The sequence below is a fragment of the Macaca thibetana genome, chromosome 3 (assembly GCF_024542745.1).
Source record: "Macaca thibetana thibetana isolate TM-01 chromosome 3, ASM2454274v1, whole genome shotgun sequence".
NCBI classification, from domain to species: Eukaryota; Metazoa; Chordata; class Mammalia; order Primates; family Cercopithecidae; genus Macaca; species Macaca thibetana.
In genome coordinates this window covers 89,216,134-89,230,266 of record NC_065580.1, presented here as the reverse complement: position 1 = coordinate 89,230,266, position 14,133 = coordinate 89,216,134, and the positions used below count along the sequence as shown (strand labels likewise).

At 36.8% G+C, this 14,133-nt stretch overlaps 1 protein-coding gene across 37 annotated transcripts in view; it reads right to left on the bottom strand.

The window, feature by feature from the left end:
• HDAC9 (histone deacetylase 9) overlaps nucleotides 1-14,133 on the bottom strand; it is a 927,498-nt gene that overhangs the window by 348,886 nt on the left and 564,479 nt on the right. For 20 of the 37 annotated variants that reach the window (XM_050783085.1, XM_050783089.1, XM_050783097.1 and 17 more), the window contains 2 exons: nucleotides 13,304-13,517; nucleotides 12,618-12,835 (listed from right to left, as the gene is read on the bottom strand). In XM_050783085.1, the coding sequence (XP_050639042.1) occupies nucleotides 12,618-12,835; nucleotides 13,304-13,517 (432 nt within the window). Of the gene's footprint in view, nucleotides 1-1,392; nucleotides 1,474-12,617; nucleotides 12,836-13,303; nucleotides 13,518-14,133 lie in introns of all 37 variants that reach the window. The other 17 variants (XM_050783067.1, XM_050783066.1, XM_050783061.1 and 14 more) reach the window with 1 other exon arrangement.

Genomic DNA, 14,133 nt, shown 5'->3' with positions numbered 1-14,133 from the left:
CATCTAACCCAACTGTATTGATCACCCAATCTTTCTCATTTGAGTAAACAGCCTTACCCAACTGCATGAGCCAAATATTTGGGATTTATCCTTGTTTCTCTATCACTCATCTTTTTCATTTAATTTATGAGCAAGCCCTGGCAATTCAACCTCCAAACATAAAGGCTTTATCTTGACATGTTTCTCCATTTCTGCTGCTACCACTGCGCTCCTAAATACCATCATTTTCACCCTAAGCTACCCAAAGGCCCCACTCTGGGCTCCCTGATTGCCCTCTCGGCCCTCAACAATACAATCTCTTACAGTAGCTCTAATAATTATTTTTAAAATGTAATTTAGGTAACATTAATTCTGTGCTTAGAATCCCCCACTGACATCCTATTATGCTTATAATAAAATTCAAACCTCTTACCATGATCCACAGACTTTCAACAACCTGGCACCACTGACTCCTCTGACCTTGGTTGGCATATTGTTCTCTCTTTTTCACATGCTCCAGCTACCCGGGCCTCTGGCTGCCCCGTGAATAGAAACATGCAGAGTTTGTTCGCCCACAAGGCCTGAGTCTATGCTGTGCTCTCTCTGCTCCCTCAAATCTTTACATGCCTGACTGGCTCCTTCTTATCATATTTTGCCTCTGTTATTATCTCATTAATATATTTTCGTTAGAGTCCTCATTGTTATCTGGCATCATATCGCTATCTCTGTTTACAATACAGTTATTTCCCAGACTATAATATAAATCTCATAGGGCATGAGCTTCCTGTTTTTCATCATTTTATATCCCAGTACCTAATACATTGCATAACACCTAGTTGGAGCTTCATACGTTTCTGAAAAAATTACTAATGCTTAGTAACAGTGCTTTGACACTTTTTCTCCTAGGCTATAAAACAAAGTCAATGTCTACAGGAGCAATAACTACCCCTTTTCATCTTCTCTGGAATAAAATATGCTCTTTGTGAAGATTCACAAAATACAAAAAAGACAAATGGGACATCCGGTGCCAGTGTTGCAAAATATAAAAGCAGAAAGGGAGTTAATCTGCACTTCTTATTTTATTTTAGGTATCTGACTAAGGCTGTTTTTGTTTAAACAGTCAAATTTGTCACAGTGGAAAAAATTTCAATTAACTTCAGCAAGGAAAATTTACAAACAAAAGTCACAGAGAAATTCTTGCCTGCCAGATTTGAATAATTTCCTATAAAAGTTACTTGGTGCTATTTGTAAATTTCCGACTATTTACTAGGAAAGTGAGTATTTGGAATTTCTTGTTTTCTATGTGTTTCTCAACTACAAATATGACCACTGCAAAGCTGGTATGGGCTAACCCTTTTCTAATTTGTACTGCCACTGAGTGGCCCCAGATGTAGTTAGGAGATGTCTGCTTACTCTCAGTGGGGTGGCAGGGTCTCTCTTTGGTTGAACATCTGGAGGTGATCCCCTAGCAAAGTCGAGCTGTTGCCTTGCTGGCTAGAAAACAGAAGACGAAACATCTGTGGGACAGATAACTGTGCAAGCCTGTGTGAATCTCTGCTGAGGCCTCATCTGAAAACACACCGTGTGCCACTCGTCTGACACCAGGTGAGTTACTTTGGAGGAGAACCCAGCAGAGATGAAGAAGAGTGCAGCTGCACAGCTTCTCCTTTGCCTTTTGTCTGTACTTGTATTCATCTGTCAGGCTGTCTCCCTATTCTCCGTGCTACTGTACAGCAATTGGGCCAAACACTAAGCATGCCACGGGCAGCCTATGACCATTCTGAGTTTGTAACACACACACTTATATATACTCAAACAGATGTTCTGTGTGCCAGATACCACGGTAATTTATCCAAATTCTGAATGTCTTCAAGGATTACAACTAAACTTCAATTTTTATCAGTCCCTGCCCAGGTCATAATTATACCAAATCCTTAATTTCAGAATCTTACATTCCATGTTTAACATCATATATTCTGTTGGCACATGATGAAAAACTCATTAAATAATATTTAAAGACTGTCACTAATCTTTACACGTTAGCACTTTAAGTTCACCTCTGTGTAAATTACATAACTTGATACAAGTCTATAAGTCACTGTAAGCATACATACTTTTAAATAAAATATACTTAATTTCTATAATTTTAATGTTTCCCACAGAAATCCTTTGCATCCCAACAAACATCTTCAGATACAAAATATCAACTAGGAACAGGATCATATAAAGAGTAAATCTGTTCCTGATAGACATCTGATTTTCTGACATTGTCAACACATCATTAAATACAAGTGTTTGAATATGATTATTAAACTATGCAAAATGACCTTCAATGCAACTCACCACTTTCTTATTTTGCCTCAGATTTTAAGACAGATTGTACTTGGGGAATGGCAACAGCACAAGTTGTTTTTTTGTTTTGTTTTGTTGTTTTGCTTTTTTTTTTTTCTTTTAAATAAATGTAATATTCTTCCTTTGGAAAATAAAACCTTTCCCTTAAGCTCCAAGGAAACTAGATTTAAAAATAATGATAAAATTCTGTCTCAATTCACAAATAGATTAGGTATGGACCAACTGTTCTCAAAAACAACATGCAGAGCTTGGAGGGCTTTCAAATTGAGAGGTCTACTTGGAGTAGAACTCCAACCTCAAGCCAAAATGATACTCCATGTCATTTTGCTTCTGTGCATTTTAGGGAAATAGAACCAAAATTAAATAACAAGAGAAGAAATATTTTCTAAATATTGTTTCATTATTCATACAAATTGAAGTCTAAACTGAAAAATACCATTTCTAAGCAATATTAAAGAGGTTCTAAATTAATCTAAGCACCAAGTGAATTTTTAATAAATGCTGCTTCATCTTTTTAACTCTAAATGATTGTCCAAAACAATGCCTGCAATTAAATTGTTTTCCTCTGGTTCTCAAAACTTCATAGTATTGCAGTAACTTCAATAAATGTTCCCTTCTGGGAAGGAAACTAAAGGTTTGTTCCAACTAGTTTGAGAACATTGCCCACCCATCTTTTCATTCTTCCAACAATTTTTTTTATTGAGCATTTACTATATGCCAGGCCTTAGGAAAAGAGTGGTCAATCAAGCAAGATCCCGGCACACAGTAGGGGAGGCAGAAAATTAGCAACTGAAAAATGAAACTTGAAGTGACAGGGAACGATGAAGGAAGGGGTGAGCAGGTGGGTGTTTCTGTTTACTCTCGTTTGGATGGGCAATAAAGAGCCCTCTCAATAGGTGAGGTCTGAGCTGAGACAGACCCCAAAACACAACTGAACCATGAGAAGAGGTGGAGGTTGAGCCTTCCACACAAAACAGTGGCTGGCACAACTCATGGAGATGTAATGAGATTCCCCAAAGGTAAGAGAGGGGGCCAGTGTGGCTGGAGCCTAGAGAGAGAGGGAAGGGAGGAGATGATGAAGGCAAGGGGAGGAGGCAAGAATCAGATCATGACAGCCTTGTAGGCCACGTAAAAGTGTTTGGATTTTATCCTGCAAAGAAGAAGGAGCAAGTAGGGTGTTTTAACCATAACATGATTTGGTTTGCATTTAGAAATGATCATTCTGGCTGCTATGGAAGACTGGATTTAGGGAGGCAAAAGTAGAAAGAGGAAGACTGAATTTTCAGAACATACAATCCTCAGCAAGAGGGTAGAATTCTTAACCAAGACTTCTTGGCGGGGGTTGGGGCAATGTTTTTAACTAGGACACAAATAAGCAGTTTTCCCTTCTTTTATAGCACTGCATAATTTATGTCCTTTTAAAAATTACATAATAGGATTTTTTTCCCTGATAATCTTTAGGATCCTTCAGTTGACAGTATAGTTTCTGACCAAGTTTTCCTCCTTTTCTCTTTAAGAGTAGAAAATAGAGGCACAGTGCGGAAAGGCATCCTTATTCTCTTTGCTAATCATTGACAGTTTTGGAATGGGTCTCAAAATAGACAAAATCTCAAACCAATGAATCCCTCTCTTCCAACTCATAATCATCTCCCTTTCCTCCATTGATCAATTCCTTATTTTGGTAAACTGGAAAGCAGTGCAAACCCAATTAAACACAGTGACCAACAAAGGAAACAATCAGCAAAATGAAGCTAAAACCCACAGGATGGGAGGAAACATTTGCAAATTACCCCTCTGACAAGGGATTAATAACCAGGATATATATGGAACTCAAACAACTTAACAGGAAAAAAATCTAATATTCTGATTTTAAAATAGGCAAAAGATCTGAATGGACACTTCCCAAAAGACATACAAATGGCCAACACTATATGAAAAAAATGTTGAACATCACTAATCATCAGAGAAATGAAAATCAAAATTACAATGAAACATCATCTCACCCCCCCAGTTAAAATGCTTTTACCCAAAAGATGGACAGTAATGAATGCAGGTGAGCACGTGGAGAAAGGGGAACCCTCGGACACTGGTGGTGGGAATGTAAATTAGTACAACCATTATGGAGAACAATCTGGAGGCTCCTCAAGCAACTAAAAATAGAGCTACCATATGATTCAGCAATCCTACTGCTAGGTATATACCTAAAAGAAAGGAAATCGGTGTATCAAAGAGATATCTGCACTCCTATGTTTGTCACAGCACTGTCACAATAGCCAAGATTTGGAAGAATATAAATACTGTGTAAGATTTTAGAGGTGCTTACCATGTTTATAAAGCACTTTCAGATATGTTCTCTCATGTAATCCTCACTGTAAACCTCAAAAATTTGCTGTTTATGGAATTATTAAACAAAAAGGCTGAATATCTTGACCAATCTTGCAAAACCAATAATTGTGCAAGACCTCAGAAATTTCTCTTGAAAAATCTATCAGGATGATATATTTTGTACTTCACGTGAACTATGCATTTGATAGAATCATATTTGATTATAATGATCTGTTTACAGGTCTTTGAGCCACTCAAGGGAAAGAACATGTCTTCTTTATTTTCATTTCCAGAATGAAATGTAATGGTTGTTAATAGATAAGTCTTTGGGGAACATCATCAATTATTCCATGACCGGAGACTGTTGTAGGAATTTATATTGCTAGCTGATACAACTAGGTTAATAGCAAGAGAGTAGAAGTACATTTAGGATATGAGAGCATAGCTCTGGATGCACTTCTGCCTGCAGGAAGAGGAATACTCTAGACCAGATGACATTTCAGGGTCACTGTAGTTCCTCAGATTTCGTAAGTAGTTAGAGGAAGAGCTGAAAGACACAGGAAAAAAAGAACTAAACCAGGAACTTGCAAGCTACCAAAATATGTTTAAAAAAAAAAAAAAGAGAGACTGCTACCTACTGGCCTACTGGCAGTTTTCATGTCCACAAATCACTTAACTATATTAAAAATTCCTTAGCAAGACCTAATTTTTTCATTCTGTCACATGAAACTACTTGTCAAGGTTGGGAAACAACCAAATTATTTAGCTTCCCTTTCTCTTTGAACTGCCTGGAATCAACATCAGTCAAACAACTCACGTGGTTTAATTCCCCAGATACTTTTCTTCCCCGTTTTCTTACCTCATAGTCATGTCCAACTATTGTTTTCCTCATTCAATAAAAGCGTCTCTGACTAGATTAACAGTGTAGAGTGAAAAGGAAAGGTCTAGGTCCCTTCCCTTGGTCTCCAAGTTATGAAAGCAGCACTGGGAATGTTTATGAATGCTACACATTAATCCACTGAAATGGTCATTTTGTTTCTTTTCCAAACACAGGATTTCATCACATCTAATAATAAAGCAACAAGCCACTTTCTGTATATTAGAAACCATCAACTTGTAATTATATAGTGAAATACATCTATATGAATTCCTTGTGATGATATAAGCTGGTATTGTATAAGTGAATTTTTTTGGAGCCCACTACGTATTTAAAAGAATCTATTTATATTGGGCCAATTATCTCAGAATAACATCGATTTAAGGGTAAAGTGAAAGTTTCTTTTATAAACCTCTATAGATACATAAATAATCCAGGAGGCTTTTTACAATTATAAAATTAAGACGGCTTTTCAATGCTTGCTAAAGTTTTTGGACATATTATCCATGTAATGGGCAAAATGTAATCCTAAATTGGTGATTAAAAGACCCTGCATGGAAACAAGCTGTCAAATGGATGGAGAGAAATTAAACCTGACAACAGTAATGCCTACTTTCCTAAATGAAAGCCCAGTTCAAGTTTCTACTCATCCATTTTTCAAAACATAAAACAAGGCATTTTCCAACCACCCATAGATGAGATGCCAACATTTGCATTTCACTTGAACCTGATGAAGTCAGTAACTTACAGCTTCAGGCTTGCCCAGAACTGCTGTGAGAAGATGTTTGTCCAATCTAAAACAATAGCAATGTGACAACATGCGACAAAGGAATGAAATGTGGCCTGGCCGTAGTTGGCTCTGTCCTGCATTCCCTCTGCACCGTTTGGAAAGCCTGATAATCCAACAGGATATCGGAAAGTCTCACTGTCAGGTCCACCCGCAGAGACTGCCAAGTGAGTAACTGGAAGGAGGGCAATGTGTGGAAAGTTGGGAGGCAGGGTTGAGAAAGGGGATTTCTTCATCATGGCAAATCTAAACCAGTGCAAAAGAAAAATAAGATCATCCTATTTTTTCCAATGTTTGTTTGCCTTGTTTTTAATTGTGAATTTCCTACTTTTAGACAAAAATAAAATTAGGAAAAGCGGGTTTCCTGCTTGGTGATAAAATAAGACTGAAATCATAGGTACAAATAGTTAAAGACAGGCTTGTGTGTCATACAACCTATGTCAGGATTTCAGCTCTGCACTAGCCCTGCCACCTTGCTCAATCTACTTCAACACTGTAAAATTAATTTTCTTGAATGAAAAGAGTGAGTTGTTAAGGCTGATGGGACGATAGACGTAAAAATTCTGGTATGGAGTCCAGCTCATAGTAAATCCTCCATATAAAAGTGAGCTGATAGTTTTTAAATGACCCTACCCTAAGGTATCTATGGAGAAGGTGCTGAGAAGATGCACAGTGCCTAAAACAAAGGGAGGAAGAGGTACACTAGAAGAAACAGTGCAGCAAAAAGTCAAAAGTGGGTAAATGGCCCTTGTGTAATTATACTTAACATTTAATTTGCTTACAAGTAAGCCATGGATAGAATTGCATTAGAATACAGCTAATATAAAGTGTCTGTTTGAGAATATGAAGTATAACTTTTAAAAATGTAAACTTTTGGAATATACACACATGTAAAGAATTGTTCTTCTAATTAATCTCCTCAAAATATATACTTTTTTCAATAGTGCACAAAATAGTTCTACATTATAACTGCCTTCTGGGACACTTTACAAGGCAACACATTAACACACACACAGGCACGCATGCTATGTTTGTATGTGACCACAAGCATGAAAGGATATACTCTCTTAGGTCACTGTGGATGAATGGCTGGGGACAGGGAATGGGTATAAATCAAGAGGATTTCAGAGAATATATAACATTCATGTTAGAAAATTATGTCAAAAAGGAATAAAACAGATACTACTCAAATAAACAGTCAAATTCTCTTCCAAAACTAATGAAAGCTCTCCATTTGCTCAGATCCAGCATTTGAGCATAATTATATTCATGCCTTGCTTGTCAGAACATAACATCTACCTGTTTTAATAAGGGCAACACAGGACATCTGCTTGACCTCACATTCACTGGTCTTGTCTTAGATATATTTTTATTATGATAAAATAGGACTCATGTCAAAATGCCTAAGTATCACAGTAATAAATATATAATAAATACTTATATCTAGACTGAACCTTGGCATATATAAGATATCATCTCACGATTTATGTAAGTTTTTAAAAAAGTGTTGGCTGATAGCCAGTCATAGGAATGCACAAGATATTTATCACAGAGCATATATGAAAGAAAGAGAAAGAAAGGAAGAAAGCAAGAGAACAAGCGAGCCAGCAAGAAAGAAAAAGAAAGGGAGTGAGATATAATAAGAACAAGATAATCCAGAGAAGTAATTAACTCACGTTTTATTTCCTTAAAGTTATCAGTTTTCTTTCTCATGTCTCCTTTCTTAATACTTAGCACACTGTATTACTGTTTTTGTTTGTTTGTTTTGAGATGGAGTTTCGCTCTTGTGGCCCAGGCTGGAGCGCCATGGTAGGATCTCGGCTCACTGCAACCTCTGCCTCCCAGGTTCAAGCCATTCTCCTGCCTCAGCCTCCCGAGTAGCTGGGATTACAGGCATGCACCACCACACCTGGCTAAGTTTCTGTATTTTTAGTAGAGATGAGGTTTCTCCATGTTGGTCAGGCTAGTCTCGAACTCCCCACTTCGGCTTATCTGCCGGCCTCGGCCTCCCAGAGTGCTGGGATTATAGGCGTGAGCCACTGTGCCCGGCCTGTATTACTGTTTATTTGAATAATTCAATCCCTGCTCCACAACCTGTAAGCTCCATGAGGACACCAAAGGCTGTTTTCTTAGTGCTTAAAACTGTGTCTGCACACAGTATTTAATGATTTGTTTAATGCATACATACATAGTTTAATAATTCATTAAGGTAAGTACTAAACAAAGTATAAATTTTCTTAACATTTCTGCTCTTATGGATGTAATGGAATGAATATGAAAAACAGACATTAAAAAGTATTAATATTCTAGTTAAAATAGAAACAGGCATGAATTACTGCAATTCTAGTAATACTATAACAGAGAAATAAAGAATAATGTTGTCAAGGGGATGGGCCATGGCAGAGATCTATGTCAAATTACCTCACAACAAAAATGCCTGAAGAGATTTTGAAAAATTTCTATATATCATTCAAATAGTGAAGTGACTAGAGATTTGCCCTTTTATTTTTTTAGGCAATGCTTAGAATACTTCTTTAAAATCATCAATATTCCTAAACAACTGTTATATAGTCTGTTTTAATCAATCACAGTTTTATTTCACCAGAAAAAAATCATGTGGTAATATTTAAACTTGAAATGGGCTCAGGAGAAAATTACTAATACCTTATTACTTTTTGTTTGCTATTTTGTATTTGAGGGAAGTTCTACTTTAGAAACTCTTTTTCCCTCCACTGAGAAAAACAAGGTGTACTGGCAAAAGCATCAGTCTTCTCTTGATGCTGGTATAAAGAAACTCTTAATTTTTTGAAAAGGTTCTTCCACGGTACTTGGGAAAAATGATATAAATGAATGTGTAATGACATCATTGCACAAAATATTAATACCATATATTAGCAATAGAAATTGTTTAATGCATTTCTGATTTGTAAATGTCTCAGAAAACAAAAGATCAAATGTTGTAAGCCCTGATTTTTTTATGATTAAACTTCTAAAATACTTTCAGTGAAAAATAGAATATTCAAGCTACGAGCAGAGATAAATCATTCTGACAGGGTTTCCTCTCCAGCCTAGCACTCTTCTTTCTGACTCTCCCCATTAGTTACTGGCAGATATAACAGTATAAATACTATAAAAGCCCATTCCAGGGATATTTCTGCTAAGCCCTTGAACACATACACCATAACTATAAGAGGCAAATAATCTTACGACACACAAATATCCCACAAATATCCAAAATATGACAGTAAAGTATAAGGCAAGATGTAGGTAAATTATTTTGTATGATTAATAACAGTTACAATATATATTTACACTGAACATGAATATTTTATAAACATATTAAAATAATAGCAAGATATGAAAAACTCTTTCAAATTTAATAAGTCAATCACTGCATCACCTATGCCCCTAAAATTATAGCTTTGCTTCTAATTCTTCAGAAGATTATTAGTAACTCAAACACATTACTACAAATTTTATACCAGGAAGCCCATCATATTTAATCTGATACAGGTTTAGAAATAATCCTACTTATATTTTCTTGTTCCCACTTCATTTTTTCTCTAAATTCCTCAAAAAAGAACCATAAAAAGGAAATAAAAGAAGACATATTTAAATATGTCATTTGTATGTCGACATCTTCATGTGTGCCTGTATTTCCTGCTATAATTATCTCAAGAGTAAGGACCATCGCTCCAATTTGAATGGGTTTCATGAAGGTTCATCCATGGAAATGGGGGAAAGTGACAAAATTTCTGTAGTGATTTCTTACTAATGGGCATTCTAAATGGTTAAATCAAGTATGTAGCAATATATTATACAGAAACATGTTAGCTTTGGGCATCTAAGTTATGAATCTGACCCAATGTGAAATAAATATCCTTGTCACCTCACGGAAGCAGGTGAATACTAGCCATTCACTTCTTAAGGGTTCTATTGTGAATATTTCAGAGTAAGGCACGGGTTTGATATTTTCTTTAATAAGCTTCCTCTCTGTCCCCTTAGACAACTGAGGGCAGGTAAAATATTTTCAAAATCTGGAGAATACCCAATGTGCATATGCCAACTTGATTAAACATATGGAATACATACTTGGAGAAAAGCCAACTGGCGACCTGCTTGAGTCATCTAAACACCCAAGCTGAGAGAGGTTAACATATAAAGATCAGCTTTGGACTTTGAAGTTTTCTGTTCTTCATTTTGCCTAATTAAGACAAGATTTAATAATCAAACCACTGTACAAACATGTACCTAAAAGTATAGGTTTGTTTCTAATTTGGGGAAGAATTCTTAACAGACTCAAAGGAATCAGCTCCACATGGGAAAAGGTCTCTGATAAGATTTGCTTTTCTCATTGCTAAAATGCAAATGCCTGCTTTTCATCTGAGTTTTATCCAGTGTGACTGAGGTTGGCATCCGCCTGTCAAAATCTCGAGTTTGATACTGAAAAGGAAAGATTCTGATATTAGCATACCATCTGAATCTGAAACGGTGGCAATTAGTTAATAAAAAACTGTATTCCAAAATATTCTTAAAGGTATTCATAGAAACCATTTGTAGATCACAATTTCAAATGGAGTAATCTACCTACTTTACCATAGTAGAACATGTACATCCATGGGTTTCTAGGAAATAGAACTAAGCATGGCAGAAAAGCCCATCTACTATCTAATACTGGTTTTATAAACAAACCTAATTCCAGATCGAAACACTATAAGGCAAAAAATAAGATCCCTAATCTTCCCTCCCACATACATTTCTTGCCCTAAACAGTGGACAATTTTTCAAGAATACCTAATGATTTTAAGTTGTGCCGAAAGGCCACAAAACAAATAAACAAACCTAACTCTACCATAATATAGAAAACATAAGCAGAGTCACATACAAGTCAATGAGTATTATGCCATTAGTCAGAGAAGGAAATTGACTCTCTCCTGATGATACTGATTTGATATAAAATAATTTGATATGAAATAATTTGCTAAATTTAGAGAAGTGCTACAGCAATAAAGTAGGCATTATCTAATGACACATAAAGGATCTGCAATGTATCGTAAAAGGTTAGAGAGAGAGTTGCCCCTGCCAGCCACCCCATCTCTAGCACCCCAATCCCACACATACTTTTGCTACTTTGAGAGTAGCAAAGGGCTAGGCTGGAAAAATTTCTGTTCAGAAGCATGGTATCCAATCCATGTTTCCTTCATGGCTCTGTCCTTGTTACCATGGAGGCCAAAAGAAGAGAAAAACTCCAGCAACACTTGCCATAAAACCAGCACGTGATGAAGATCCCTCTTCCCTACTGCCATTATAAAGATGATTAGGCGTCTGCCCATGAGAGTTTATTTTGTTTTGTTTTGTTTGTTTCTTATATCATGGTACAACAAAGTTATTACTAAGCCAGGTTTTAGCTATCCATTTATCAGTAAACAAACTATCAGTTTGCAATATAATGCCTCTCATGCCTCTGTAACATACTTGTAGATGATACAGCACAAAGGCAAGGGAATAGAATCTTAATACTCAGGACCTTAATATTTTCCAGGAATTTTCCAGGAATGAGAAGACGGTGCTTTTTTAAGCCTACCACAGCAAAGAGTAGTGGAAAAACTGTCCAGACCAGGTTCTTTAATATCATTTTGCTTACAAATTCATAGAAAATCCTTTACTGGCCTGTCTGATATTATGCTGCAATCACTGTTTCTTTGTAGTTGCCTCAGCAGGAGAGCTCCTAAGGATGTGGTATGGTACAGACATCCGCTGTCCATTTTAGCAACGTTAAGACTTCCAGGAAGAAATGATCACAAGTTTCTGAGAAACTACTCCAAACGCTTATTGGAATGAAGTGGGGCATATGCAAAATAAATGTAACATAGATGCATACAAGTTGCTGAGAAGTGCCTTACTGGCTAACCTTGGCCTATCTGCCATCACCTGTACAAACTTTTTGACATGTCAATGCACCACATTCAAGTCTGCCTCAAATCTTTTCTGCAACACTAAAAAATGAGGCTCCACATATATAGGCCTATATGGGGTTGTGTACCAAAATAGATACCTGATCATAAAAGATCTTGCAAATGTATCATCTCAATTTTGTACAAATGTCTCATGAACATAATGGTGGTTAAAACACTGATATTGTGATGCTGTCCTTGAGCCAAGAAAGCAGGCTTAGGATGATCACATCCTTTTTGCTGTGACTCCCATCAACATTCCTCTTATATACCCATATCAGTGAAGAGATCCCCAATTTCCAAACCAGTGGTTAGAACATTTTGACTTGGCTTGGAGGCTTACTTTGTTCATGTGGATTTGCTGCTGGTATTGTTTCTGCTTCTCCAAGAATTGCTGGTGTTGCTGTTGAATGACCAGCTGAGCCAAAGTGCTCTGAGGCAAAGGTGCAGACTGGGTTCGGTTCAGGGGTCTGTGACGGGGCAATTTGTGGGTACCTCTAATGCCAGGTGAAATTCTCTCTTTTGTTGCCAAGGGAGACTGAGGATGTAAGGGAACGCCACCTGAAAAAAAAAAATACATGTATATGTGTGTATACACACACACACACACACACACACACGCACAATTTTAAGAAAAGATAAGAAGCCAAAGAAAACAGATATATGGTATAAACTATAAGAAAATTAGTGAATTAGTCATGCTACCAGGCAAACAACAGAAGGTGTGGTCAAAAGGTCAGGTGTGGGAAGAGAGAAATGTCAGGGCATTGGACAGGTACGCACCTGACCTTACAACTCACCAGTCTAGTCTGGTATGAATAAAGGTTAAATGAGGTGAGTCCTCCTACCCCAGTTGGATCTGAAGGAATAAATAGAGGTGATAGCCTTTCCCACAGTACCAGGTATCAGGGAGACTTTTGTATAGCACTGTGGATCTCTATCAGGGTCTTAAGTAAAAGAGACATTATCCTGGATCACTAATAAAATAAAATCCTAAAATGATCCGCAAAAGGTGCCATAATGAATTACCAGCTACAAGAAGCTTTTGCTGTCGCATTTGTTCTTTCAATAATAGATGCTGCAGGAGAGCCTGGTGGCTGCTGTTGGGCGGCTTTCCCTCTAAAGTAACATGAGGGTGGCTGGAAGACGCAGGGATGCTGCCCCCGTACTGCCCAGGCAGAGGAACACCTTGCCTAAGCGTCTGCGTCTCACACTTCTGCTTTTCTTTGAGTGAATTCGAAGCCTGTGTTGAGAAATAACAAAGATGTTAATCCTCTTTCATCCATGTGGGTCACTGGGTCTCTACATCATTAGACAAGTTTCCTATGCCGTAGCTTCCCAAAACAAAAGCCCCATCTTACCCAATGGCTGAGCCGGGAAAATGGACCTTTTCAACTAACTCAACTCAATAAAGAAGAAATAAAAATAGGGTTGGAGCACTGAAGACGATTTAATATTGTCATTGTATTGAACATAAAAAGTTTTTTAAATTAAAATCAGAAGTGATGCTACGTACACAATTTTAGGTGGAAAGAATAAATTCAAGAGATCTATTGTACATGATGACTACAGTTAATAACAATATATTGTACACGTGAACATTTCTGAGAGAATAGATTTTCAGTGTTCTCACCATAAAAAATAAGTATGTGAGACAATGCATATGTTAATTAGCTTAAGTCACTCTACAATGTATACATATATCAAATCATTATGTTGTAAACCACAAATTATGTACCTTTTATGTGTCAATAAAAAAAAACAAAAAAATGCTTATTTCAGGCTTAATAAGTGGAAAGTACATTTCTAAAATATTTTATACACTGTTTAAGTTAAAGGCATACTGGAAAGGTAAAATT